General features: G+C 40.4%; 1 protein-coding gene and 1 long non-coding RNA gene across 3 annotated transcripts in view; both read left to right on the top strand.

Annotated features, from left to right (window-relative positions):
• The first annotated feature begins 64 nt into the window (after positions 1-64).
• LOC128935425 (uncharacterized) lies at positions 65-23,381 on the top strand. Of its 2 annotated transcripts, XR_008482946.1 has the most exons (5): positions 65-216; positions 13,625-13,687; positions 19,318-19,499; positions 22,453-22,531; positions 22,890-23,381. It is a non-coding gene; the product is annotated as an uncharacterized LOC128935425 (long non-coding RNA). The 2 variants fall into 2 exon arrangements; XR_008482945.1 differs by lacking the exon at positions 19,318-19,499.
• Positions 23,382-26,432: 3,051 nt separating this feature from the next.
• The window catches only part of CNOT10 (CCR4-NOT transcription complex subunit 10), a 32,679-nt gene continuing 32,440 nt past the window's right edge, over positions 26,433-26,671 (top strand). The window contains exon 1 of the mRNA XM_054274195.1: positions 26,433-26,599. Within this exon, the coding sequence (XP_054130170.1) occupies positions 26,578-26,599 (22 nt within the window). The 5' untranslated portion in view covers positions 26,433-26,577. The remainder of the gene's footprint in view (positions 26,600-26,671) is intronic.

The raw sequence follows: 26,671 nt of genomic DNA on the forward strand, positions 1-26,671 counted from the left end.
GCGCCGGCGGGGACCCGGATGTTGGGGGGGCGGGGCCGGGGCGGGGGCAGCGGCGCTCCGGCCGCTCCCCTCAGCAGCTGCCGCAGCCGCCCGGAGCAGCCCCGAGCGGCTCAGCCCGGCTGCCTTCAGCGCCGCTCCCCCGTGCGAGGTGCTGCCCTGGGCAGGTGTTGCCCGGGCAGCCCCGGCCCTGCAGGAAGCACCTCGCATGCGAGAGAAGTAAGTGCGGCTCAGGGCAAGGTGTGCCTGTTGGGGAGGACAGGGTGGTCATCCTCTCCAAGAGGCCTCGGCACTTGGTCTTCCCTCACGAGTATCTCTTGAGAATTCGGAAAAGATGGGTTACATCACCATTATCTTAACATCTCGGCTTTGGCTGGAAGTTCCAGAAGAAGCAAGCAAATGTGCCAACTCTTTTTTTATATGTTTCCTAGGGTAGCACAAGGATGGTGCTAAATTCTGTAAAAGTTCAATGGGTGAGTTCTGTCCCTTAAGGGGAATTCAGGTAAAACCTAGCGCAGGGGATGTTTCTTTGTGTCCCCCTTTTAAACAAAGGATGCACATTCCCAGAGACTCTGGATATACGGAAAGGTATTGGCTGTATTAGCGACTTATGTGTGCCAGCAGTTTGTACTTTTATGTTTCTTGATGCTGTGTTGATTTTTTTCCTCCGGAAAACACTGATTTTAAATAGTATTTTGAAACAGGGGGGTGAAAAATCTGTTTTTCTTAGGCATATGTTTCTCTCAATGGCTTTCTGTTGCTTTGCAACCCAAACTACAGACGTTTCTTTCACGTGATTGTTGTTTTGTTAGGGAGCAGCTGTTGTAAGGTGTAGGTCACCATTCATGAAAGTGTATTTCTTTCAGGTACTTCAGCTATAAAATAAATGAAACAACGGTAGCAATATGCTGAATTGGAGGTATCTGTCATAGTAGATACAGTTATTGATCAGAAGTATTTTGTCATGGACAGGTGCAGAAGACTCACAAAGTTTTGATGTTGTTGCTTTATCCTGTAAACAGGGGCCACTGAATAGAGGAGTGCTGCTAAAAAGCTTTCAAGAAAAAACCTTTCTGCATGACCACCCTGCAAGGTCTCCTTATGGCCTGCTGTAAACTGCCTTCACCTGTTATCTCTGGTTTTCATCACTGTTGGGTCAACTGACTTAAATCACAGCAATACAGAAAAATTGATTACTGAACTGGCTGAATAACGCTGCTAATTTAATGAGCCCATTCAGCTTGTGGGAAGTGTTTGACAAGCAGCAGAGCCAATACAAAGAGTGGGGAACAGAAAAGACCAGAGAGTAAGGGGAAAGGAAGGGTAAAGTTTGAATTTGGAAAGAGTGGGATGGGAATGCTTTTTCAGTGACAGTAAACAGATCAGTTCAGCTGCAGGTTGAGTTCATGTTCTAAGAGAAAGGGGAAAACACACAAAGAGCCCCAACAGATTCTGGAATGCGCTTCCTAACAGAAGCAACTTCTAAGAGTCCAAAATTCAGCCACCTACTTCAAGCAAAAGGGATAGCATTGCTTTTAATATAATATGAGGAATAGATTGCTGTTTATCCAGGTGTGTGGATTTTAGATTTTTTGTGAAACTTTATTAAACAGGGGGAAATCACTGAAATTTGATTAATTAGCTTTAAACACCTCACTTAGGGGCAGTGAAAGTAAGGAGAGTTTTAAACTACTTCAGGTTGCTTGTTATTTTAAATTGTGTTCCTTATCATATTGTTCATATGTGAACTATATTCAATTGAGATATGTAAATAATATAACCCTAGGACTTTTTTGAAATTAGAATGTAGGTGACAGAATTAATATCTAAATATGTGAAAGTAGTAGAAAATAAAAGGCTACAAGGAAGAATGATAATAAAAGCTTGCTGCTTTGTGCTGAGTTAGGAACATATTGATGTTGAGAAAAGATAGTGCAATTTTCCTGATTTTTTACTGTTATAGAGGCTAGTATTGCTATCTGGGGAAAAAAACCAAGCCTGGTAACTATAAAGCTACCAAGGATTATTCACAGTGAGAGAGACACCGCCTCTTTCTTTCTCCCTTCCTCCTTCCCCTGCCATCCATTCATTCTGGAGTCTTTTTAAGGTGGCTTTCACTGCCTGATCTTCTCCTCATGGAGGATTTTGCTGTGTACCTGTGAAGGGATGTGTACAGTTAAAATTCCCTGAGGATTCACTTACCAGATTGTCACACATGAAGTTTTGATGATGGCTGTGTGATGTGTTTCCTGCCTTTAGCAGAAGGCATCCCACCCCCTCCCATTCTGCCCCCTCTCCATTTTATTTCTGTCTCGGGAACTGCAGAGGAGAAAGTGAAAATGGAAATGCTTGGTCATCGTGCTCTCAGGTTAGGTTACAAAGAAATCAGGATGGAAGCAAAAATGTTGAGAGAATCAAGCCTTCATCAACTGCAGTGTGCTGATAGAGTATCCCAATTAAATTATTCATAGAGTTAGCTGTACAGCATGATAGGAAGAGGAAATTTAGGAAAGCTGTAATGAAGCAACCGTAGAAAAGCAGGGGGAAAATCAGTAATACATTTTTGCCTTTCTTACCCCTTGAAATAACTTTCTGTCTGCCAAAATGATCTTGTGAATGTATAATAAAAACCACTCCATGTAGCATTTTCCAAAATGTGGCTGTGAACAGGAATGGGTGTTAATGATGCCTAGCAAACATCAAAGCCTCATTTTCTCCTACCTCACCCAACCTATTAGCCAAGGACATTAAACAGAAGGTCTTCCCTACTATCAAATTGTAGGTTTTGAAGTTCAAGTTAAGTTTTTGATTTGATACTATGTTATACTCAGTGGCTGTTACACTTGCAGAGATAGGTATACAATAGGAAGGTAATGAAGAGACAGGTCTCTCAACTGTGCTGAGAAAAATCACATTTTTTCAGCTGATGATTGTTAAAGCCATTCTAACTGGAAACGGCACTGCCAACAGCTTAACCACATGCGCAAGAGTAAACTGCAGCAGCATCTCACTGGTGAAATAATGTCATTTCCTAATGCAGGCAAGCTCTCCATGCCTGTGTGAGCTGCCCTGGGGTGATACCCAAGAGCAGACTCTGGGAGGGAGGGGAGCCAGCTGTGCCAGCTGTGCTGCGCTGACCAAGAGGCACCAACAGGGACACCCCTCCTGTGCACAGCTGGCTGCTGATCCCAGGAGTGGAGTCTCAGTTTCTCTCACACTCTGTGCCTTTGCACTTTCTCATGTGTTTTGACTCCCCTGTGCTTGTTCTTAATAGGGGGCTCCTTGTTGTCTCTCTCTCTTCTCTGAAAAACTTTTGTCTGAGTTAGCAGTGTATGAAATTCAAGATGTGATGGTCCAGCTTCCCTGTCTACATCTATTGTCAGTGGCCAAATACTATAAAATTGGTTGCAAATTTAGAAGGCATTTTTTTTCATAAGCCTGTGGAAATGAATTGTTATAGTTCAATTACATTTAAAAGATCCAGTTTGGGCTCTCAGAGAGACTTATGCCTTTAAGGCAAAACTGGCTTCTTAGTGATGTTGACCTTGTTGTTGAAATCAGAATTATAGAGGTCACTGTGCTCAATACATGCTTGCAGTTTGCTGTGCAAAAAGCTTCCCTTTGAAAAGGCAGCAGTGAAGAAGCAGAATACATAAAATTTCCAAAAAGATGTTTTATTGCCTTTGGCTGCAATGTATTCAAAAATATAAACCTAAGTCTTTAAAAGAGAAAGGGTGATTTGTCATTATTTGCTGATTGGAATTTGTGTGCAGTTAATATTCAGAAAGCATTCATGGAGTTGGTAATGATTTTTGAAAGTGGCTTTTTTGTAGTATTAACAGCCAGTCATCTTAAACTTAATCTTGAAAGTGAATTACTGATCTTGTTTACAACATTCAAGTTATTCTGTCAAGAGATGAAAAAAATACTCTATGACTTACCTGAATAGTTGCAATAGCACAATTTGCAAATGCATTACTTCTGCACAGAATTAATATTTCAATCTGTATGCTGAAATTCATTACAATACTTAAGAATAACAAACATGTCTCAGGAGCCTTATAGGGATTAATCCTAAGAAATACTGGACTCTGCCCAGTTTTATGTATCACATTTCTATTTTTCATTTCACCAAGTATAAATCTTGTTATTCATCCATGTATGGTTTGTGTTGGCTGGTAATAGAAGCTCTGCAGACCATGCAGCTACAGACCACTTTGTTCTAAATTAATTTTCTATGTACTGCACTATGTAAATTTTTAAGAATGGTCTGGACTAGCTAACTGTGAAGTAGTACATTATGGTCTGCTGAAAAGGAAAAACTTGTATTTCACATAGATTCAATAAATGTTTGGTTTCTTTACTGTAAATTTGTTACCAGAGCATCTTAAACATGTTTAAGTGCACCCTTAAATTTACTTGAAGTCAATGGGATTTAAAATGTACTTTACATGTCCCATTGATGACTTAAAATATATACTTACTATGAATATATAGAAGATAAATAACTATGGAGGGTCTGATCAGCTAAGATCTGAGAGTCCTTGTTTTCCATTGGGAGACCAGGTACCTTCCCTCTCAAGGGACTTTCAGCTCTTTCAGGGCCACATGGTGTAAGTACAATTGTTCCATTGGTTTGAGCAGGTTTTCTTCCAAGAGAGAAATGTCTTCCAAGAGAGAAATTTCTTCCAAGAGAGAAATGTCTCTGGTTGGTTGGTTTGGTTCTTTAATACAATACTATTTATTCAGAAAAAAAAATATATATGGATGAATAATTTTTTCAGATTAATGTAGAGGCAGTCAGCAGCAGGCACTTCCTTGTGTTTTATTTACAATTCTGCTTTTTCAGTGAGTTCTTTACCCCAGGGAGCTGAAAGACTCTTTCTCAAGTAGCTGGTTTTCTTTATAGAGGATTTGGGTTGCCAGATGGCATGGCTACTTGGATAGACTAAGATAAAATAAGGCAAGATCTGTGTTTGTGGTGTGGCAGCTACTTTATGCATGTTGTCTCAAGGTATCCGTGAAGATTTTTGTGTTTGCTCTGTCTTCAATAGAAATAAGGTAAGATATCTTCCATTTACTGCAAAATGAGAATGATACATGTGATTTCCTCATTTTTTTCTCTTTCACAGTCAAGTCTTTGAAGCCCTACAGAGTTCAAATATAAATGTACTTTTTTAAACTACTGGATTAGAAATCACAATTTTGACTAAGTGGTATGTTTCATATGTTGGAGGAGGATATTCTTTTCCATATTACTCTTGCTGTGAAAATCTTTAGTGAGGATGATGTCTTTTTCAATAAAATTGCCTGGTAGAATCATCCTCCTCCTCCTCAGAACTGTATAAATGGATGACTTTGGTTAGTATAACCAAGTTATGAATGTATGACTTGGTGCTCTCTGTGAATTGGTAGAAAAACATAGCCCAAACAGAAAATAAACAAAAATCGATCACATGAGAAACTGCCTTAGAATAGCCTTAAAATGTCTTAGGGTGTTGAACAGAAAAGCAAAAAAAAATTATTAATATGATAAGAAGAGAAATACTGGCAATGAGAGTTGAGAGTTCTCACTTGAAAGCAAACCTAAAAGAAAGAATACATTCAGTAAGCAGAATTATGAAGGTTCTTTTGCATGGAAGGAGGCCTGATTGTTTTGGGGTTTTTTGGCTTTTGTTTGAGTCCTGGCAAGATCTGTCCTTATGTTGTATTAAGAGCTGTGATGCACAAAAGCAGCAAGCAGAGCTGCCTGCAGAGTGCCAAGAATAGGGGTTGTTGAGACACATTTTAACACATAGGGCAACATTTGAGGAATAGAAAGGGGGATACCATGGCACGAGGGGAGAGCATCAGATCTCAGCACAAGGCATTTGTAGCTGTCCTTGAGATAAACAGAGCAATGGGACAGAGCCATCATGGCCCTTTGCCTGACTGGTTAAAAATAAGCACTGTAAACACTTCACATGCATCTCTCCCTTGAATGTGTGGGAGGAGAGAAAAAACCACACAGGAACAGATGCTCTGTTCTTGTCCTGTTCATGGCACCCTCCCAGCTTCTTATCCCTGCCCTTCACTCAGTCATGCCACACTCAAGGGAAAGGCCTCTGTTTGATTCTTAATCCCTGTAGGATGGGAGCACATCTATGGGCTGAGTGGAGGATTGACTGATTTTTTAATAAATTTATTGGCTCATAATAAAAGAATAAATCATCTCATGCACCATAAAAACAATTTCTCATTACTTTGGTAAGAATCTTGACAGGATAAAGAGAAAGGATCAAATGTTAATTTGGGGAAGTACTGTTCTATGAAATTGATTCACAGCAAGTATACCTGAGTGAGTAAAAGTACCAAAGAAAAGTAAGGAAAGGAAAATTATTCATTTACTCAATGTTACATGTTTTCTAAGAAAATCAGGGTGGTTTTTTTCCCCAAAAAACTTTATAGTTGTCCAGCATTCTGTTTGTCATTGGGGCTTCTTGTGTTTGGTTAATTTTTTTGATCTTAATTCTTTGGAAACCGCCCACTTTTAAGATGGAAATTTGCTAACACTACATTGTATGACTACAATGAAAGTATTTCAGCTAAGTACTCTGAAGGTTTTGAAATGAATGTTGATATTTATTAATGCAGTGTTCCATGTTTTGGAAAGAGATCAAGGTCAGTTGAAGCATTTGTCTGGCTCACATCACATTACATTCAGAGTGCATGTGAAATCTCCAGTTGCTTTGTTTTGCCTTTGGACAGGTGCTCAGAAGGTTTGTCAGGAATGTTAGGGCCATGTTGGACAGGTGTATTGTGAGGCTGATTCTTCCCTTGACTTGAACTAAATCAAGTGAAAGCCCTATTAAGCCAGAGGTATTGCAACAAAGCAAAAAGGGCATGAAAGGATAGTCAAACACAGACTGTTTCCTGCAGGCTGTTTCCTCATATTCATTCATTTTTCACTCTGTGAGGAGCACAGCAGCCAGGTACAGTGGCAATCAAGCATTAGAAGGGCAGAAAAGAAATGAGAAAGTACCACTGATCTTTCTAATGGCATAATCTGATTTGAGATATGTATTACAGATTTTCAAAATATATGTTACAGTGATTTATAGTCTAAGGTAAGCATTGTATGGTTTCTTATTGGGGTAAATATATGTGGGCTGTATATTCAACTTCAGTAGTATTTTGCTTGCTTTCATAAGACTAAATATGCATACACAGCTATTCTATTTAATAACTAAATCAAAATTTCTGCAGAAGGCCACTCATTTTTTAAAAAAAAATTGTCATTTAAAATGTTTTTCTGTGTGTCCTTTCTCTTAATCTCCTTTGTCTTTCATAACCCCTTTCTTACTCATCTATAAAACTTGAATGCCCCGCATTCTCCCACCCACCAAGTCACTCTGGACCATTAAGGCCCTGGAACTTCTGATGTTGTGGCACTTGGGGACATGATTTACATGATTTAGTGTTGTCAGTGTTAGGTAAATGGTTTGGTTGTACTCAATGATCTTGCAGGTCTTTTCCCACCCAAGTGATTCCATGGTACTATGTTTCATTCCCTCTGTGATGAAGCTCTTCTTATGGTATCTCTGTGTTTTCGTGTTTTGGAGCCTTTTATGTCTTCAAATCTTTCCTTGTCCCTTTCCTTGTCCCTTTCCTTGTCCCTTTCCTTTCCTGTTTATGTTGATCTTTGTGCTGGCCTTTCCTTCATGCTTGTGTCAGGATAGAATCCACTGCCTAAGCAATTTCTCTCATTCCCACTCCTAGACCCCTGCCCTTCCTGAATTCAGAAAAGGTGCTGATGTGACAGTGAAGCACTCAATGAGATAAGCGCTAGACTTCCTGAAACTGTGTTCTCTGTGCAGTGTCTGTTGGTAGGAATGACTTACAGCAAAAAACCTGCAGGATGGAGCAGAGCCAGAGAAACCACAAGGAGTGAAAGGGGTCCAGGTTACCTGAGCAAATTGGATTGTAAAGGGGAAAGATTGGAATGTGTGAGAAATTAAGACAGACTGCTCTTAAAAAGTGCAGAACCATTGTCAAGTGTTCTGTCAATCCTGATTTCCCACTGTTTTAACTGCATTTCTTCCCTTCTCAGGCTTCCCTTAGCAATCTGGTAATGGTGATGTCAGTTATCTGCCACTACTACATTAAGATGCTTCTTCCAAAACGATAAGTGATGTCATTCTCTTAATAGAATTGTCACTAAGCTTCAGTCATTGTAGTGACGTGCAGGGCTCAGCATTCCAGCAAAGCCCTTAGTGCAAATGTTGAAAATCTTTTCAGTTTGCGTGTCAAAAGTTATCATAGGCTTTGAGATGTATGGAAAAACTGGAGTCTGTTCTATGGAAATTTGGCATTCCAGAAAGGCAAATCAGTACAGAGTCAGTGAGGAGAAAGAGATTGGTGACCCATGGGATTGGAAGTGTACAGTGGGAAACTAGGAGTGTAATTACACAACACAGTGAAGTAGAAGTATATAAATAATTGATCTAAAACTGTTTCTGAAACTGTTTCCAGAAGTGAATTAGTGCTGCCACCTTAGTTTGGCTCTGAATACACGCTGAGGAAGACTGGCAGTCTCAGTGACAGGGCACATTGGCCTGAAAGGAATGTGCTAACCTATCTGCACAGCTCTTGGGACCAGGCCATGTGGGTGTGGAATGTCTGCAGTGTCTCTGCTCTGACAGGTCTGGTGTCACAGCCAGCTGGGACCTCTTCACGTTGCATACCATGGTAGGAGAGATGTGCTGTGAAAGGGCTTGCCTCAATGAGCCAAGCTAAATGAGTGTTAACAGATGATATCATTTCCTTCTCTGAATGTACCATCACAGAGGTAAAGCTCTCCTGAAGCCAAGGAACTGTGTTAGTAGAAGAGCATAAGTCATCAACTGACTAGGAATACACTGACTCTAAAATTCAAAACAGAATTTTCACATTGAGACTGCCATCTGATAGAGTAGTTACTAAAGGGACTTGGGTCAGTTTCTGAAATAAATGATTTCAGAAATAAGCCTAATGAGCCTAAGTGATACAACTGCAAGTGTAAGAGTTGAGTACTTGCAGTGATTTAGGAGTTCCCTACTAGTCCTATGTTTGTATGTCTCACAATTCTGTTCAAGTATCAGAGTCAACAATGCATCCCACTATTGACTCATCTGGGAAGAGCTGGGTCCTCATTAAAACCTTGTGGAGTAATATCCTGCTCTTATCTTTCATGTATCTCTTATCTACATATATTTCAACTGTATTTCAGTTAACACAGTTGGGGTGTGAAAGCAGTGGTTTGTCTGGTAGCCAGAATATATAACCTTAAAAATGTGTAGGGAATTAGACTGCCTCAGTTGGACAGTTAACGAAGCACTTCTGTTTTATAGTGATTCTTTTTAAGGAGCAGTGATAGAAACAGAGAGCTCTTGGCCAAATTTCTTGTAACAATATGCCAAAAAATATACATAATGATTTCAGTCATTCTTGTCATGAGGACCTGAGAACTGCTGAATTCAGCCAGATGAGAAGTCTACCTAACCTAGTATGTAGATACTTATGGAAAAAATGTCCAGAGGCAGTCATGCTTGCAGTGATTTTTCCATCATGCTCTTCAGGCCTTCTGTGACTAGGAGACTCTTTTGTTTAACAGTTACTGCTGACCTACTGAATAGAACTGCTGAATCAATGAAGTCATGCTTTTTCTGCTCCATGTACAGTTTATGCCTCACAATATGTAATGAAAGTAAACTTAGTTTATTATTAAAAAAAAACATGCCTTTCAATATTAATACTGGGAAAACTGGTGTATTACTATTAATAGGTCACCTTTTGAATAAAGTTCATTACTTGATACACTGCTCTCATATTCTTCTCTAGATGTTTTTCTAATTCTATCATAATGTTTTTGATAATGGAATGACTAAAGCTCCAAATTATTCATAAAGTGTTTGTGACCTGAGTGTTTACAGGGCAGATTTTTCATGTTTTTCTGTTAATTTTTAAATAAATAATAAATTCTGTTAATTTTTAAATAATTAAAAAGATATATTTGTTCCTTTAAGCACCAGATATTTTCAGATTTCTTTCCTGGTGATACTAACACCCCACACATATATACATATATATGTATTTTCTCTTCCCTTCTTGATGTGCATTGCACTTAATGACACTGAATAGCCTCTGGCATTTTATCACTCATTCAGTATTGAACCACCTCCAAAGCTTTTCATAGCCAGTCCTAGATTTCCTCAGCCTAATAGTTTTGTGTCATCTGATGTTTATTCCTTTGTCTAATTATGTGTGTTCTTTTTCACAGTGTTTATGAATATATTGAAGGCCCACATCTGTCAGCTGAGCCTAAGTCAGTGAATCCTGAAAAAGAATACAAGCAATATAAAATACAACCTATAAAAATAATCCAGCCTTTTTTCTTCTTACTAAAATGAATTTTACTGTTTTAGTTTTATTATTTATTTATTACATAAGTAGATGCATTTTTAATTTGTTTTCATAATGCAGATCTGCTTTTCAAAGCACTTGTAGGATAATGGAAATAGAAGACAAGAGAAATTTGCTGCTTTCTGATAATTTAAATATCACAGGTGTTGACATTAATGACTGACATTTTTATTTCATATTTCACTGTATAGGATTCTGGCACATACTGACAATTTAAGGGTGATTGTCAGGAAAGAACTATATAAAAGAAGTTGTTCTTTTTATTTTTTTAATGTTAGCATGTAAAGGTTGTCTTTGACTGTCTTCAATCTCCTATTGGCTTAATCCACTATACTTACTTATTAAGCTATGAATACCTGCAAATCCTTTAAAGGATTAACTGTATCTGCCTGCTAAGCTTTCCGAGGCAGTTAAAAATAACTGCAGGCTGATTCTACTGACACACTAAAAATTGGACCTGCTCCACATTTTATGTTGTATCTGCTGCTGCTGTGACAGATGTGACACAGTCTGGAGGTACTTAAACCTTCTGTGAAGTTGGGTTGACCAAGTGCTCTCAATCCCCCAGTTCTGACTAGCAGCTGTTTTCCCTTACAGCCCAAAGAGGATCAGCATTTGCTTTGTCTCATGAAAAATGCTAGAGACCAAGAACAAGCTGGACAAAGAAATTCAGCTTAATATAAATTCATGAAACAAAGGTGTCCTTCTCTGAAGAAAAGGCTTTGCTTTATACAAGTGGTCTGCAATGCAAATGCAGTCCTTCCTGTTTGGTATGGTTTTTTTCTAGCTGTACTCATTAACTTCAGAAAATGTATCTCTTTTCCACATTTACAAAACTGGTATATTCTAGTACAGTATAAACATGTGTGCTGGATGCTGCTAGATATTGTTAGGAAGGCAGCCAAATATATCCATAAGTGGAAGCCTTACAGGGAATGTACAGTTTCTCTCAATGGTCTGGAGAGTGCAGGAGACAGCAGCACATTAAAATGTGTACTGACTACCTCTGTTCCTGCTGGCTGTCAAGGAAGAGTTGCACTTCACCACCTTCCTTGATCAAGGAAGTTAAATACTGCAATATTTAAAATGGAAACTTTAAGACAAGACTTAGCACTTTGCACTGTCTTTTGCCAGGTATTTTCTCTTAGAAGTCTTGTACTGGTACAACAGAAATTTATGGCTTCAAAAGGATACAATAAATGCTGGTGTTTTCTTGCTGTCAAAGGACAGAATGGGACAGTGATTCTCTGCTACAGTGATTTCTACCTTCATTAACAGATTGTTTAGGTTCCTGCACAAAAAAGCAGAAGTTAAGTACATATAACAGCTGAAACTGGTTCTCACACTTTTATAAGAGCTGAAGGAATGTAACATGGCCTAAAGTTATTTTCCCCACAAGTCATAGGCATCAGGCTAATTAATACTTAGCTGAGTGCATGAAACTTGCATTTGTTTAAAGCTGAAGGGGGAATATTAAAAACCAAATTCAGTCAGATGTAGGTACTCACAAGGGACAACTCTGTCAGCATTCCTTATAGTGAACTTACTGTAAAACAATATATGAATATAGAATAATATGAACTTGGGTTGGGCTTGCCAGCCACCCTGTCAGAGTGTAAAGCACTGACACAGGTACAGAAGGAATATTGGATCTATCCATGTGGATTCAGCCTTAAGTCCCCAAAAGTATGGCTCCTACAATTCTTTAGCTTAGCTAGTTGAAGAGCTAAGTCGTTAGTAGTTGCTGATTAATTACTTAATTATTATGCTATTTGGCAGTAGGAGGACTGTTGGTTTTCCTGCTCTTCTAAATACATAAGCAAACTGCACAACCCAAGCTGAAGGTTCTAGCTCAGACACAATAAGCATTATAACTTTATTAGCATTAATATGTGCTAATTTATGTCTAAAATGCATATTAAAAATTGTGCTGAGACGACTTCATACTGAGCTGTATCACACAATCACATTATGCTTTTACTATTTCTAGCTAAGGGAAGTCAACAAAACCATGGGAGAGTTACATTTTAACCCCTTGTTCCAGTCAGTGTCTGCCTGAGGAAGTGCCATGGGTAAGCAGATAGGTTGCTTGTGGTACTTCAGTGTTCCTTAGAACTAATTGCAGAATTTCTGCAGTACCCTGTATTGCACTACTCAAGCAACAGATGACACAGATATACCAGGGAGATTGTATGGTTCTATTTGTTTCAATGCTATTTTTTCTCATTAGGCATATATTTCTTAATGTTTGGTTTTATCTGAGCTTCACCACAAACTGTCAAGTTAAATTTTACTCAATGTGTATTTTTGGAGGCAGAAAATGGACTTGCACAAAATGCACTTCCTAACATAAATAAATACTATTTAGTATTTTGCTGTGAAGAGAAGGTAGCATTCTTATGTTTTAAAAGAGAAATCTTGTGGAACCCAAGCTTGTCAAATTTTTGCCAGAAACTTGCTGGTTGCCTGCCAGCTCTCTACCCATCCACTTGGCAGGTGGCCCAGCCTCCCCAGAGCTGCAGCTGCCTCTGCGGCAGGGCTGGCGGCACTTGCGGGGCTGCAGGTCCCTGAGCAGGTGGCCACATGGACTCCCTCCCAAAGGGTCCCTGCCACCCTGGCCTGAGGGGCTGTGCCTCCTGCTAAGGAACTTCCAGGCCTGGAAGTGTTTTATCTTGTGCCAGCTTTTAGGAGCTCGCATTCTTTACTATAAGAAATTCTTTCATAAGTGGACATCCTATTTCTGTCGCTAAGGAAGGCCTCGTACCTGAAAGCAGGGGTGGATGCCTTTAACACATCACTTTGTAGCAGTCCTGCTTCTGAGGAGGGTTCACAAAGAAATGACACAAAATGCAGCAGCATGTCTAGAGGAATGTTGCTTTTTAAGTTGGAATTTGGCTTCTGACATTAGCATTAGGTTTTGTTGAGGTTTTGTGCTTTCATCTTAACAGGCATTTCCCCCACCCCCCCCAAATAATATATAATCTTATTTGAGATTCAATCAGACATCAGCAATATCTTGTGGACTAATATGCAATTTTAAATGAGTTAAATATTCATGGTAATTGATACAACCTTGGTATTAATAATCTATTGTGAAAGAACTGTAAGAATAAATAGAAGCTGATAAGCTTTATGCTGGTGTGCACATGGTTGCTGACCTTAGTATTTTTTTATCCTATCTTTTTAGGGCTGAGAAAAGTACAATTGAAGAGCATGGAGCATTCTGACGTTTGTAACTCTTTGTATCAAAGTAAGTGCCAACTCAGGTTAATAAATAATAAAAGTGCACAAAAGATTTTTTCTTTCTTTTCCTGATTATTCTTTAATATTTTGCTGCATTTTGAATAGCTTGATAGAAAACTTATCTTTCCTAATGGACCCCTATTCCAAAAATAAATCAAATCCACGATAATAGGCAGGGTTGGGGAAGAATTTTTTTTTTTGTTCCAGTTATTGTTTGTAGATTGCTATTAGGTGTCATGTAAACAAATCAATCAATCTCAGCTTTATTGAAGCTAAATAATGATCTTGAAAGACATGTGTGAATGTAATGAAGGAACTGTGATACACCAAATATTTTATAGACTGTTATCTGGAGATGATACCTTTTTATGATTGCCCTCAAGGAAATGTAATGAAGAATTTGTAATTAACATAATACAGTAGAGCACAAGAAAGTCTTGTAATTAATTTGGCAAATAGAAACAGTAATACAATAGAAGATGATATTCTGATAAAATTTCTCCAGCTTTGTAACTTTTTCAGCAAAATTGCTCAGTGATTTTACTTCAGACCTTGCCCCAATAAAGGCAGTAAATTTATTCCTGAAGTTCCTAGTGGGGTAGAGTAACAGTTTCAGAGTCTAGGTGGACATTATTTTGGCTTATACAATGTTACCTCACAGTGCAAGAGATGAAGGACTAAACCCTGCCTTATTTAGGGAACCAATGGCCTGTCAAAATGAGTACAAAAGTACAAAAAAAAAAAATTCCTCTCCTGTTTCTCAGCTAGTACAATATGTTGGAGTGGAGGTTAGCCTTGCTGTGTATTTTTAAGATGCTTCCAAATAGCTTCCCAAAATGACACCAAGCTTAATTGTGCTGCTACAGCTTTATGTGTATTGAAAGCACAGGGGAGGTCTGTTCATAATAAAATTAGAATGACAAAGAAATAAAGTGTACACTCTTGCTGATGTGATGACAAGTAGTTTCTCTGATTTTATTCCTCTCTTGCATTAGCCAATATAAAAATTTTGCCAACATGTTTTTCACAACGCTTACAGATCACCAATAACTGCCTAACTCCATTTCTGCTTACAAACTTAGTAACAACATGCTTACATAAAGTAGACTATGATGGTCACATCTTCTGTTGCATCCTGGCATAGCTCCAACTGCATAGCTGTTGACTTCATGAGGATTTGGATACAAACTTAAAGTTAAGCCCATGCTTAACTGCTTTGTCAATCTGTCTCTCGCTTGCCCTCTCCTCCTGCTGTTACTATCATGTATCATCTATGAAATTTAGCTCATGCTGACATGAAGGAATGTTCAGGTATTTCTATAAACTCCTTGTACACAAAGCTGTGGTTGATTTATTCTTGTTTCAAGCCTGAAGAAAAGACTGCATCCACTGTGACTTCCGCAGTGCTGTGAGCGTGTGTGTGTGTTTATCTGTTCTCTAAGGTCACGTGTGGGCCTCTCATCCAACCAAAACTTCTGTAAAAAGGGAGACTGCATTACAGAATCAAACCTTCTCTGGGATTCCGTGCCAAAACTCATGCTTTTTGTAGCAGTTATAAATTAAGTAATTTGGTTTTTGATTTAAATCATTTAGAGGTATCAATAACTTCATAAACATTTTTTCATTTTATTTAAAAACATTTACAGCAAAATACTATATCAGTAGTAGTACCAAAGATTTAGAAAGTGAGTTGTATAACTACTATTATATATAATCTCACATACAAAACTGAAGTTATTACACAAAGGAAGGTACAATAAAATCATGACTGTAGGCAGTGACTTTCATGGAGACTGTAAGTTTTTCAAATACTTAATAAATAAGAGATTTTACCAGAAATGTAACCTTGTGTTTATATGATTTATGTTCATTCTTCTCCAAAACAGCATTCAGCTACAATAAGGTTTAGTTGGGCATTTATACGTGACCACATTAATGAATGTGATATTTGACTGTCTAGAGAGCTGTGGATATGTTTAAACAAAAGGTTTTATAACTGCTTTAGTTATTGTAATAAATCAGAGCTAAGTGACAATATTGTCATAAATTAAAGGAAAAAAATATTTTAAGCACACATTTCCTTAAATTTTATCTCCTAAAGAATTGAGCAGCATTTTTATGTATCTCTTCATAGTTTGGTATTTGCTAGATGTACTATTGTTTCCCCTGGCATATCTGTTCTGTAAGGCAAGGAACAACAGAATCAAGAAATAAACATCTGACCATGTCACAAATCCAATTAACTCTGACAAGGGCTAGTAAAGTCAAGTGAATAACAAAGCACTGCTGTCTGGAAGCAGCTTTGCAGGCAGTAGGACACCAGCTGGACGAAGCAAAAGTACTTCAGGCAGCTGAATTTTCTGCTTCCACTAAGACAATCTTATAGCCTGGTGAGGTCAGAGTGCTGTAGCATTTTCAAGTGTCACATCTCATCTCTTCACTGTTCTAAGCGGCAGGGAGGAGGAGGAGGGAAACATTCCCCTCTCAGAATGTAAAATATGTGCTAATGTCATTACAAGGTAATGCAGCGAAGCAGAAACCGCAGCTACCATTGCACAGCCTCTCCTCAGCCACCACCACGGTGTTGGGTTATGATAGAAACCTCCAAGAGATTTCAGTGCAGCAATCCTTGGGCAGAAATGGTGGTGGTTTTCTAATCCCAAGGCCTGTGCATGTTCAAAGTAGCTCTCCTTTTCCTAGCTCTTGATGCATGTAGCTAACCAATGTCTATTTAATGGAACTGAATGATTAAATGGTTGCTTCACCGGTCTGCTGCGTTCATCCATGCTTGAGACTCAGAAATATGGGGGGATTTCTCATCTGGAGTATAGCAGTGTCAATCCAGAGACATTCCTTTGGCAAAGTTATTTTGAGTTTATCTTGAGAGGACAATCCACTCCCTGCTCATCTGACTGGAAATTGAAATTCTTCAGTGCTTGTTTCCAGATAGAAAGGAAATACGTACTGCATTTACTTTATCTGTGTAACCCAAACAACACAATGTTACCCTTGGAATCTTTCCTTGCTCCAGCCTATTTCCCTGTCATGAAGTATCCTTAAGTGAAATGCTTTCCATTTACACTGTAGTAATGGAAGGAATCTTAGACCCCTATACCATACTCAGTATTTTTATTGTTAATTGTCAACATTTTTTGCAGCTCCTAATAACCTATCTTCTAGTAGCCAGAAGAGTCAAATATATAGTTTGTCAGCTTTAACATGGGTTATAAAACTGAAACAAACAGATATCCTCAGCTTTGAGATGGAGGAAGGAATATTTCTTAGGAAACAAGACGAGAATTGGGGTTAGCTCATAACTCACAGTTAGTTTGCCTCTGAAATTTCCCAGCACTTTTCTAATAGTCCTATTAAACTGAAATGAAAATTATATTAACTTCAGCAAAATTTTCCAAAGGGAGATTTTTTTAGTTCAGAATGGGATTTCTGGGTTCTAGAAACCAGAAACATATACACACAATGACTCAGTGATTAGGTTATTAAATTACTAGATTTAGAGCAGGAAACTGAAACTGTTTCCCCTCTTCTAATTCCACATGTTTCTATGCACAGCATCTTTTGAATCTTCCCCCCCCCCCATCCCCGCCAACTTTAAAGAAATACTTATTAATCTTGGAGTTGGTCCCGATTTTCCTGATACTAAGAAATTAACATGGGATGAGATGAGTAAATTGAAGTGTCAGGATGGTCTCTGAAATCAGAAAAAGGAGCAAGGAAACAAGGAAAAAATAAAAATATGCAGGATTGCTTCTACAGAAAACTAAAAATTAAACATACCATCATGCTTGTACATTTTTTAAGTGCATTGAAACTTGATCTTCTTGCTACAACTTTGGACACAAATAGAATTTAGCAAATGGAGATATGCTGTAGGAGCAGCACAGGCATATGCTGACATACGATTACCATATGTCAGTCCACAGTGATTCTCAAGCTCCTGAGACATGTTTTGTTCTTTAAATAGTTTTCCATCTTTTTAACATTTTGAAGCACATAGACTATTTTCATTATGCTTTTTTCGTCCTTCCTTTGAAGCCACATGCATTTACAACTGACTTAGATTAGGCAGGAAGGAGAGATAGAAAGAAGCTAAAATAGCTTTCAGAAATTACTACTGCAGTCAAATTTATTTGGAAATTCAAGAGTCAACATGAACTATTAAAATAAAGTCTACATTAATCTTTATAAATAAAGAAAACATATGGGTTAGGATTTTTGTCCTGCATTCATCCAGGATCATATGCAGTATTTTGTTCCTGGGATGTAACGCAGCAAGTTAAAATTTAATTTAAAAACCAACAAAACCCCTTTTGTATTTAATCATGTATCATTAAAACCTGAGGTTTTGACTTGAACTGGAGACTGTCTGAGTCAGAACCTCACAGACTCACACAGAGAACATAGTAGCTGCCAACAGGCTATTTCCTGTTGCTTTTCACAACAAACAAAAAGGGGATATTTCAGTATGATCTGCAGATGTGCAGCATGATGACATTTAGATGCAAGTTTTACAGAGGCCTACAATTTTAGGCAAATAATATATAAAACCTCCTCCTATTTCTTAAAAAAACAACTGCATCACTAAAGACTTAAGATCTTTCAACAAATTGTGTGACAGTCTTAAGTTTCTAAGCTCCTAAAAGATTTGGAGGAAAAAATACTCAAAATTTACTCAAATGCCTGTGAGAGCTTAAAAAAATTAAAAATAATGAGAACATACATAAAAATTCTCCTGCCCACTAGTAAGGTAGAAAAACTGTACTGAACATATTTTTTGGCTTTTGCAACATCTCATATAGGCTTTATCAGGAAAATAATTTGTTTCTTAAATGAAAAAAATGCTTTATACTTCTCAAGAGAGAAATAATCTATTTCTGAATGTCTGGAGAAATGCTGAGAATAATAACTACAACAAACAAGTCATTAATAAGAATTTACTTTTTCAGTGCCTGGAGACATAATATAATTTTCTAATAAGCTCCATCCAGTCTCCTAGTTGCAAACCAAAGACATCCAGTATTAGAGTTTCCTACTAAGTGTGCATATCAGCTTGAGCCAGCACAGGAAGAATTCTTAGGGCTGGGCTGAAAGAACCAATGTTTCCTCAAAGCCTCTGATTCATCACAGCTACATTTGCTTTCTAGTTCTGTGTCTCAAAAAGGGTCAAACTCTGCAATGTTGAAGGGCATAAAGTAGTGCTTGACACATTGGACATAAACACATATATCACACAGACATCCTCCTGTTAGGAATAAATCAATTCCTGCTTGCACTAAAAGGCACTGATGTAATCACAAAATGTTTTAGAGACCTTTTACTCCTAGTGGAGATTTTGCCCCTCTGCAAGTTATGGATTGGGTCTTAGCATACTTTTTTGAAATAAAGGTACTCCAGTCAATTTGAGAGTTGAACTGGAAACCAAAGTCCTGTAAGATTTGTGGTAGTCTACTCTATAGGAAGGTAAACAACCCCAAATGAATGGTGATAAGTGAATAGTTCTTCCACAACCTCTTTGTTTGCCAAAGTAATTGTAATTGAGTGGCCAGATTTCTTCTGGATGACACCAGAAGAGAAAAATGAAGAAGGTTATATAAAACCATATTTTGTTTCTTATCCTAGGGAAGCCTTACATGGCACAGTTTGGATGATAATAATGTCTGGACTTAAACCCATTATCAGAAAAAGATAATGATGCTGTTGTGAGAGCCAAATGAAGGGACAATACATAATATCATACACAAGAAAATCAGAGGAGATCTTGAATGAGCAAAGAGGACGTACATGATGGAGTTATTTACCAGGTACTATAAGGTCAAGAAAAGCAGAGCACCTCTTCTCAAAAGGGAATTACAGAAATTAATTGAGGATTTTGTGGCATCATTCCTTTAAATCCCTTATGCTCCAGAGTTCCCTGTTTCTCAGTGGCACCCCCTTGCTCTCAGAAGTTTTGTACCCACTTGTTCTCTTTCCACATCCTGTCTGTCTGTCTGTCTGTCTCCTAGTCTCAGCCTCTCTATCTGGCTGTGAACAAAGCTGTCACAGTGGTAAATGCTGTCAGATAGATTTCCTGTCTCCTTTTTTTATATGTGAAAGCAAAAGGTAAGAAGGGTGTACTCAAGGTATTTTCCTGGCACTGCTACAGTGCCTGGGGGGCAAAGGCTATTCCTCCTCCCCTGCACCACCAAGCAATCCATGTTCCAGCACCAGAGGGAAGAGCAGGATATGAAACAAGCAAAACAGAGTCATTCAGAACCTGGAGGAGTGAGAAAAGAGGGCTGCCTTCTGCTTGTGAGGTTTTTATGTACATAGTGGAGACTGGTGTGAAACATATCTATGGGAGACAGGTGAGAGGGGAACCCAGTGCTTCTGAGAGGTCCCGTGGCCAAGGAGGTTTTGTGAGAGCTTTTTTTCAGGGAGTTTCAAAACAGGTGATGATGATGTGCAGATGGGCCAATTCCCACCAGATGCAAAATAACTTCTGTGTGAGAATATACTGGAGCTGTAAGGAACTTCAACCCCTGCAGTTTACAGCTGTCAATCTGCTCCTGCTGCTCTGAGTGACTTGCTAAAGTAAGCACAGCCTCTGCTGGCTTATTCACTGAGCACAGACACATCAAGTACGTGCAATACACAATAATTTTCCAGGAAAATATATTCCATAGCACTCTGAAAGTAAAAATACTGTATTTAAATGAGATTCACAGCAGCATGTTTTACTTACTTTGAGAGACAGATTCAGAAAAGGAGGATTACCAAGCTGAGACTAATAGCTTCATACTATTAGTCATACATGTTGAACATTCACGTTCAACATACTTATGCTAGTTTACATTGTAAACAAGAATTCCACAGACCCAGCAGAAAAGTACCTGGGGGTGTTAGTTGACATCCAGATGAACATGAGCCAGCAGTGTTCCCAGGTGGCCAAGAAGGCCAATGGCATCCTGGCCTGTAAAAGAAATAGTGTGGCCAGCAGGACCAGGGCAGTGATTGTCCCCCTGTACTCGGCACCTCAGTTCTGTGTTTAGTCTTTGGCCCCCCACTGCAAGAAAGACATTGAGGTGCTGGAGCATGTCCAGAGAAAGGCAACAAAGCTTCTGGAGGGTCTGGAGCAGAACTCCTATGAGGAGCAGATGAAGAAGCTGGGAGTTTAGCCTGGAGAAGAGGAGGCTCAGGCAGGGCCTTATTGCTCTCTACAGTCTCCTGAAAGGAGAGTGCAGCCACGTGGAGGTCAGCCTCTTCTCCCAGGCCCAGCAACAGGGCAAGAGAAAATGGCCTCAAGCTGCACCAGTGGAGGTTCAGGGTGGACATCAGGAAGAATTTTGTCACTGAAAAGGCTGTCAAGCATTGATACAATCTATTGCTCCTGGTGCTGGAGTCACCATCCCTGGAAGCATTTAAGAAATGACTGGATGTGGCAGTAAGTGCTATGGATTACTTACATGGTGGTGTTTGGCCACAGGTTGATCTTGAAGGTCTTTTCCAACATTAATGACTCTTACTTAATGAGCATTCTATATTTAAACATGCCTTGTTTTATTGGACAGTGCCACCTAGGGGGTAATGGCTTTTAAACTGGAGTGGCAAAGGAGAGGGAGCTTTAATAATAACATAGAAAATAATTTCTTCCATTAAATTATCTTTTGGAATATACTAGGCAGACAAAGTGATGCTGAGATTTTCATACAATGGAATATGACAAAAAACTGTAATTTTTACAGGTCACTTTGGAGCTGCCCATACTCTTTTCCCTATTCCATAGTGAGAGAAATCTCTTCTGGCAGTGATTGGGGATGCCACAAATCCTGATTTTCTCCTCTGCTAGCCAGGTCTTGCTGGTATGATCAGTGGAGAGGTTATCTACATCTCATTACAGCTGTAAGGCTGGCTAGGAGATTGCTGTATTGCTGTGTTTGGGTTTCCAAGGACTTGAAATAGAGCCTTGAAAAGTGTGCTTTTTGAGGCCAAAAGCAGAGAGAAAACCCTGGTCTACTTCTGCTTAATCTAGTCTGCTAAAGGAAGGTAGTGTGCAAGGCAGGAATGAGATGCTGAGACTACTCTGTCTGAGGGCAGATAGGTTTTGTCCTGACACTTCCCCCACTGTCCTTGAAAGTACAAGTTACAGTTGGCTCCTTTGGACTTCTAACAATTTAACCTAGAAATGGACAAAAGAAACTTAGAAAAAATTCCCATCTCTGTACCATGTTTATTTTCTTCAGAATTAGATTTGTTTTGAAAGCCTGAATTGTGGTAATTTCTTTCCTGAAAAAACAAAATTCCAGGACAGGTAATATTTTAGGAGTGGGTGGTTTTTTTTCCCACACACTTTTTTTATTCTCACAAATGGTATTTGATTTTGTTCTGTATCTTCCACAGCAGATGGCGTGCCTGCCTCCCTGAGACCAGAGATCCCAAGCAACATGCAAATGATACAAGAAACTCGTATAACATAGAAACAATGGTATAATATAAGAAACAATTATGCAAGGAACCTGCTCCTCGTTCCTTAGAGGAAGGTAGTGATGCTTCCACAATATTTTTGAAGGAAAAATGTCAACATTTTTGATAGCATGACTGTGTGTTTGAATTGTAATAAAGGGCAGGTCTCTTTCTTTCCTTCAGTAACCTCCACACACATATGCAATTGAGTATTAATAAGAAGAGATTTTATTTCTTGTAAGTTCCTTTTTAAAATAATCCATTCTAAACAAAAAAAAAGGCCAGCTGATAAAAATTGCTTTGTCTGCCCCCTAGAAATGGAAAAAGAAATTATTTTGGAACTACAAGCCACAGACATGGCAAAAAGATGATGGAAGTTATACCAAAGCTTGCTGTAAGTACCTCTCAGGTAAACAAGTCCCATGGTGAAATTATGGCGTGATGGATTGTCTCAGGCTGCAAGATGTGGCTGGGGGTGTGTGTTCTGTTGCCATCTGTTAGAGGTGGGGCAGTTATCTACTGTTAATTGGGCCACCTGTCAAAACCAGCTAGGGCAGTTTTCTTTAGTTCTTCCACGACCAACCCTTCCTCCAGGAGATATCTGCTGTTAATGGGCCACTGAGTCTCACTGCATGACGGATAAAATTACATCATCCCCTTGGGAGATGCTCCGCCCAGGGGGAGGAGCCAAGCATTCCTACATGGATATAATCTGAGATTTGGAACACCACAAGCGGCTTTTTCCCCACTAGATTCCCAGAGGAAGACCAGGTCCATCTACACCACCGTCAGAGGAAAGCTACACCCTTTTACAGGATCACTGCTTCAGCAGAACCATGCCCGTGGTTCTGGATATTATCTGAGATTTGGAAAACCACAAGCAGCCTTTGCAAGCAACCAGAACCTCCTGTGCTGGAGGGCTGCAGCCAGCATTTAATGGGACTGCTGCCAACACCCTGACCAACAGGGTGTCAATCATACTCTGACTCTGGCAGTGGTTTTTTTTGTACTATTGCATTTGTATTTTTAATTTTCCTAGTAAAGAAATGTTATTCCTATTGTCATATCTTTGCCTGAGAGCCCCTTAATTTAAAATTATAATAATTTGGAGGGAGGGAGTTTACATTTTCCATTTTGAAGGAGGGTCCTGCCTTCCTTAGCAGGAGCCTTTTCAAGCCAAGACATGGATAAAGCAAACTCTTACTGTCCTCTAGATGTCATGATGTGGAAGAGGAGCATCTGGATACAAGGGCTGCCACACTTGAAGCTAAATAGGTTTTGACATGATCATTCAAGAAAAGCTACAGTACGGCATAGCAAATTCACCATGGTGCCCATCCTGATGTGACGTGCTCTGGAGCAAGCGGGCTCCTGCTCAGGCACTGGGAATAAACATTGGACCAAGCCTGGGACACAGGGACATGGACACCCACATCAGGTCCACACTGGCCATTCTGGATTCTGGCTTGGTCACTCAGCATAGATTTTTGGTGACTTCCTTGTTTTGATAAAATCAGAGAGAATATGCAGTTACACTTTTAGCACAGTGCTCTTCCCTTTATAGGTTTTATTTCTTACCAATGCAACATGGTTTTTACATATATATGCACATACAAATTAATGGAATGGCAACATTAATAAATAATTACAATGTTAAATATGTACACATTAGAAGGACTTGCTATTGCAGCTTTACTTGTAGATACTCACAAATACATACGAGTCTTGTCCAACAGCTCTTTCTTACAAAAGAAGATACAACAAATTGAGAGACTTGGAATAAGATATTTAAGAATAAGAATTGTGTGATTCTTTCATATATATGTGTCTAAAAGAAAGCCTGAAGATCAGAGTTGAGTGAAGATGAATTGAAGAAGCACTGATAAATAGTAAGTTATTAGACATAATTTGGAATATTCAGAACTTCAAGTACAAAATAGGAAGAATCATCGTGCTCTTCAAATTCCTGAAATAATCCCATTCCTTTTCAGAATCCGTCGTGTTACAGGGCCTGGCTCATTAAAAGCTGTGATTTACAGGTGTTCAGAGCTGGTGTGTTAGAGTGCATTTCCTCCCCTGTGTTTCCCTGTGTTAAATCTTTCCTTACCAACAAACCTGACCTCTTTGAGGGGCCTGACAGCAGAGTTAGGGAGAACACCGTCCCTGAAGGCCACTGCAAGAAGACTGCTAAGAAATCCTGCTTCCACTGAATCCCTTTAGCTGTTGACTTTCCCAAGGACAACTTTCCCCTAACGTGCAAGAGGCACACCATAGGTGCAGTGTGCGTGAGACACTCTGGGCTGTCTTGACAAGTGTTGTCCGCTGGCAACGAGACAAAAACCATACAAGCTGAAGTCTTTTAATCAGAACTGAGTGTATCTACACTTCCTGTCACAAGTAGGGAAACAAGGTGATGCTTAACAGGAATAAATGAGGAAGGAGTGGGGGAAGGGGGAAATCTTGGAGAACCACATCTGGATGAATAATAGAATAAAGTGTTCCATATCAGCAGATAACTGTCAACTATCACTCTGGAAGCAGTGCCTGACAGGAACCCCACAGCAACACAGAAGAACCACACAGTGCACATCGATGATGACCATTAAAGGTGAATGTCCCCGTGTCTATGGAGCCTGACTCCAAGGGACAGAGACACAGGGAACCTTTTGGTGCTTGAAGGGGACATCTCTGGGGTGCCTTCTAAGCTCATCCTACTTCCTGTTGTAAATAACTATGAGGGCTCAAAAGAGAGCCCCCTTCCTGCCTCCTCTGCACTCATCCACAGAGTCCGTGCTCAAGAGTCAGAACGAGAAGTGGCCGCTGAGCCTACTAAGATACATTGTAGCAAGGGTGAATGCTTAAATACTATGTATAGCAGATCCAAGTAATCACAGCATCCACTCACTTGGAAAAGCCCTCTGAGATCAGGAAGTCCAGCCTATGACTGAACACCAGCACGTCAACCAGACTCATGGCATTAAGTGCTATATCCAGCCTTCCCTTAACACTTCCAGGGACAGGAAATCTATTGCCTCCCTGAGAAATCCATTCTAATGTTTAATTGCTCTTTCCATGAAGAATGATGCCCACCCTCCCCTGGCACAGCTTGAGGCTAGTCCTGTCACAGGTTGCCCAGGAGAAGAGCCTGATCTCCCTCCTTTCAGGCAGCTGTAGAGAGTGATAAGGTCATTCCTGAGCCTCCTTTTCTCCAGGCTGAACAACCCAGGCTCCCTTGGCTCCTTATTATCCTCTAGACCTTTATCCAGCTTCACTGACCTTTGCTGGACCCACTCCAGCACCTTTTTGTCCATCCAGAATTGAGAGGTCTGGAACTGGACACTTAAGAATCTTTAATATTCATGATTATGCCAGTGCCATTTATCCCATGCCTGTTAATTTAATGAGAAATATAGTAACAACCATTACAAAGACTAATTGGGGTCTTTAGTGTGATGAGGATTTTGTCCCCGTGCCCAGGCTTTGGGTGTCCAGTGCCAAAACAGCCACTTGGGAAGGAATATGGGATGAGGCACCAAACCTGCACTGGGCACTTATTGCCATTAATTAGTATGGTGAGAAGCACCCTAACAACACTTTACAAGTGCACCTGATAATCCACATAAACTAGAGAATACATGGAATGGAAGCCTGTAGGTCACTGCTATTGCTCCAGAGGGATCACAGAATGGGTCAGGGTGGAAGGGACCACAGCGGCTCAGCTGGTCCAACCCCCCTGCTCAAGCAAGACCATCCTAGAGACACTGCACAGGATTGTGTCCAGGGAGGTTTTCAATATCCCCGGTGATGGAGACTCCTCAGCCTCTCTGGGCAATCTGTTAAGGTGCTTGGTCACCGACACAGTAAAGAAGTTCATTTTCATGTTCAGGTGAAACTTCCCACGGATGAGTTTCTGCGCGTTGCCTCTTGTCCCATTGCTTGGCACAACCGAGCAGAGCCTGACTCCATCCTCTTAGCACCCCACCTTTATGTATTTACATCCATTGATGAGAGCCGGCACGTCTGACCGGGGTAGAAAGGACAAACCCCGTTCGAGACAGCGGCCGGCGAGCTCCGTGCCGCGGCAGGAGCGCGCACCGCCGCACCGCGTCCCTCACACGCCAACATGGCGGCCCCACCTCGCTCGCCTCTCCTCCCCCCGCCGCGTCCTGGCGTCACATCCGCGGTGCCCCAGCAACGGCCGGACGTCGCGGGCGCGCCGGGAACCCGGAAGCGGCGGGCGAATCGGGGCGGGCGGCGCAACCGGCGGGGCGGGCCCGGCGCGTAGGGCAGCGGCGGCGGCAAAGCAGTGCCGGAGGGCAGCGGCCGGTTGGTGGCGGCGGCGGTCGGGCAGCGCCTGTGGCGCAACGCGCGGGGGACTCTCGACAACTACCGGCACGCTCGGGCTGCGCGGTCCCGCACGAAGCTGCGGCCGAGGCGGAGATGGCGGCGGACAAGGCTGCGGGTGAGTGCGGGGGGAGCGGCCGCGGCCCCGCCGTGCCCGCCCCCGGCCTGCGCCGCCCGGCGCGGAGGGACA

Source organism: Melozone crissalis, unplaced genomic scaffold, assembly GCF_028551555.1.
Source record: "Melozone crissalis strain CALT ecotype California unplaced genomic scaffold, PUWL_Pcris_2 ptg000016l_1, whole genome shotgun sequence".
In the NCBI taxonomy this organism is placed as follows: Eukaryota; Metazoa; Chordata; class Aves; order Passeriformes; family Passerellidae; genus Melozone; species Melozone crissalis.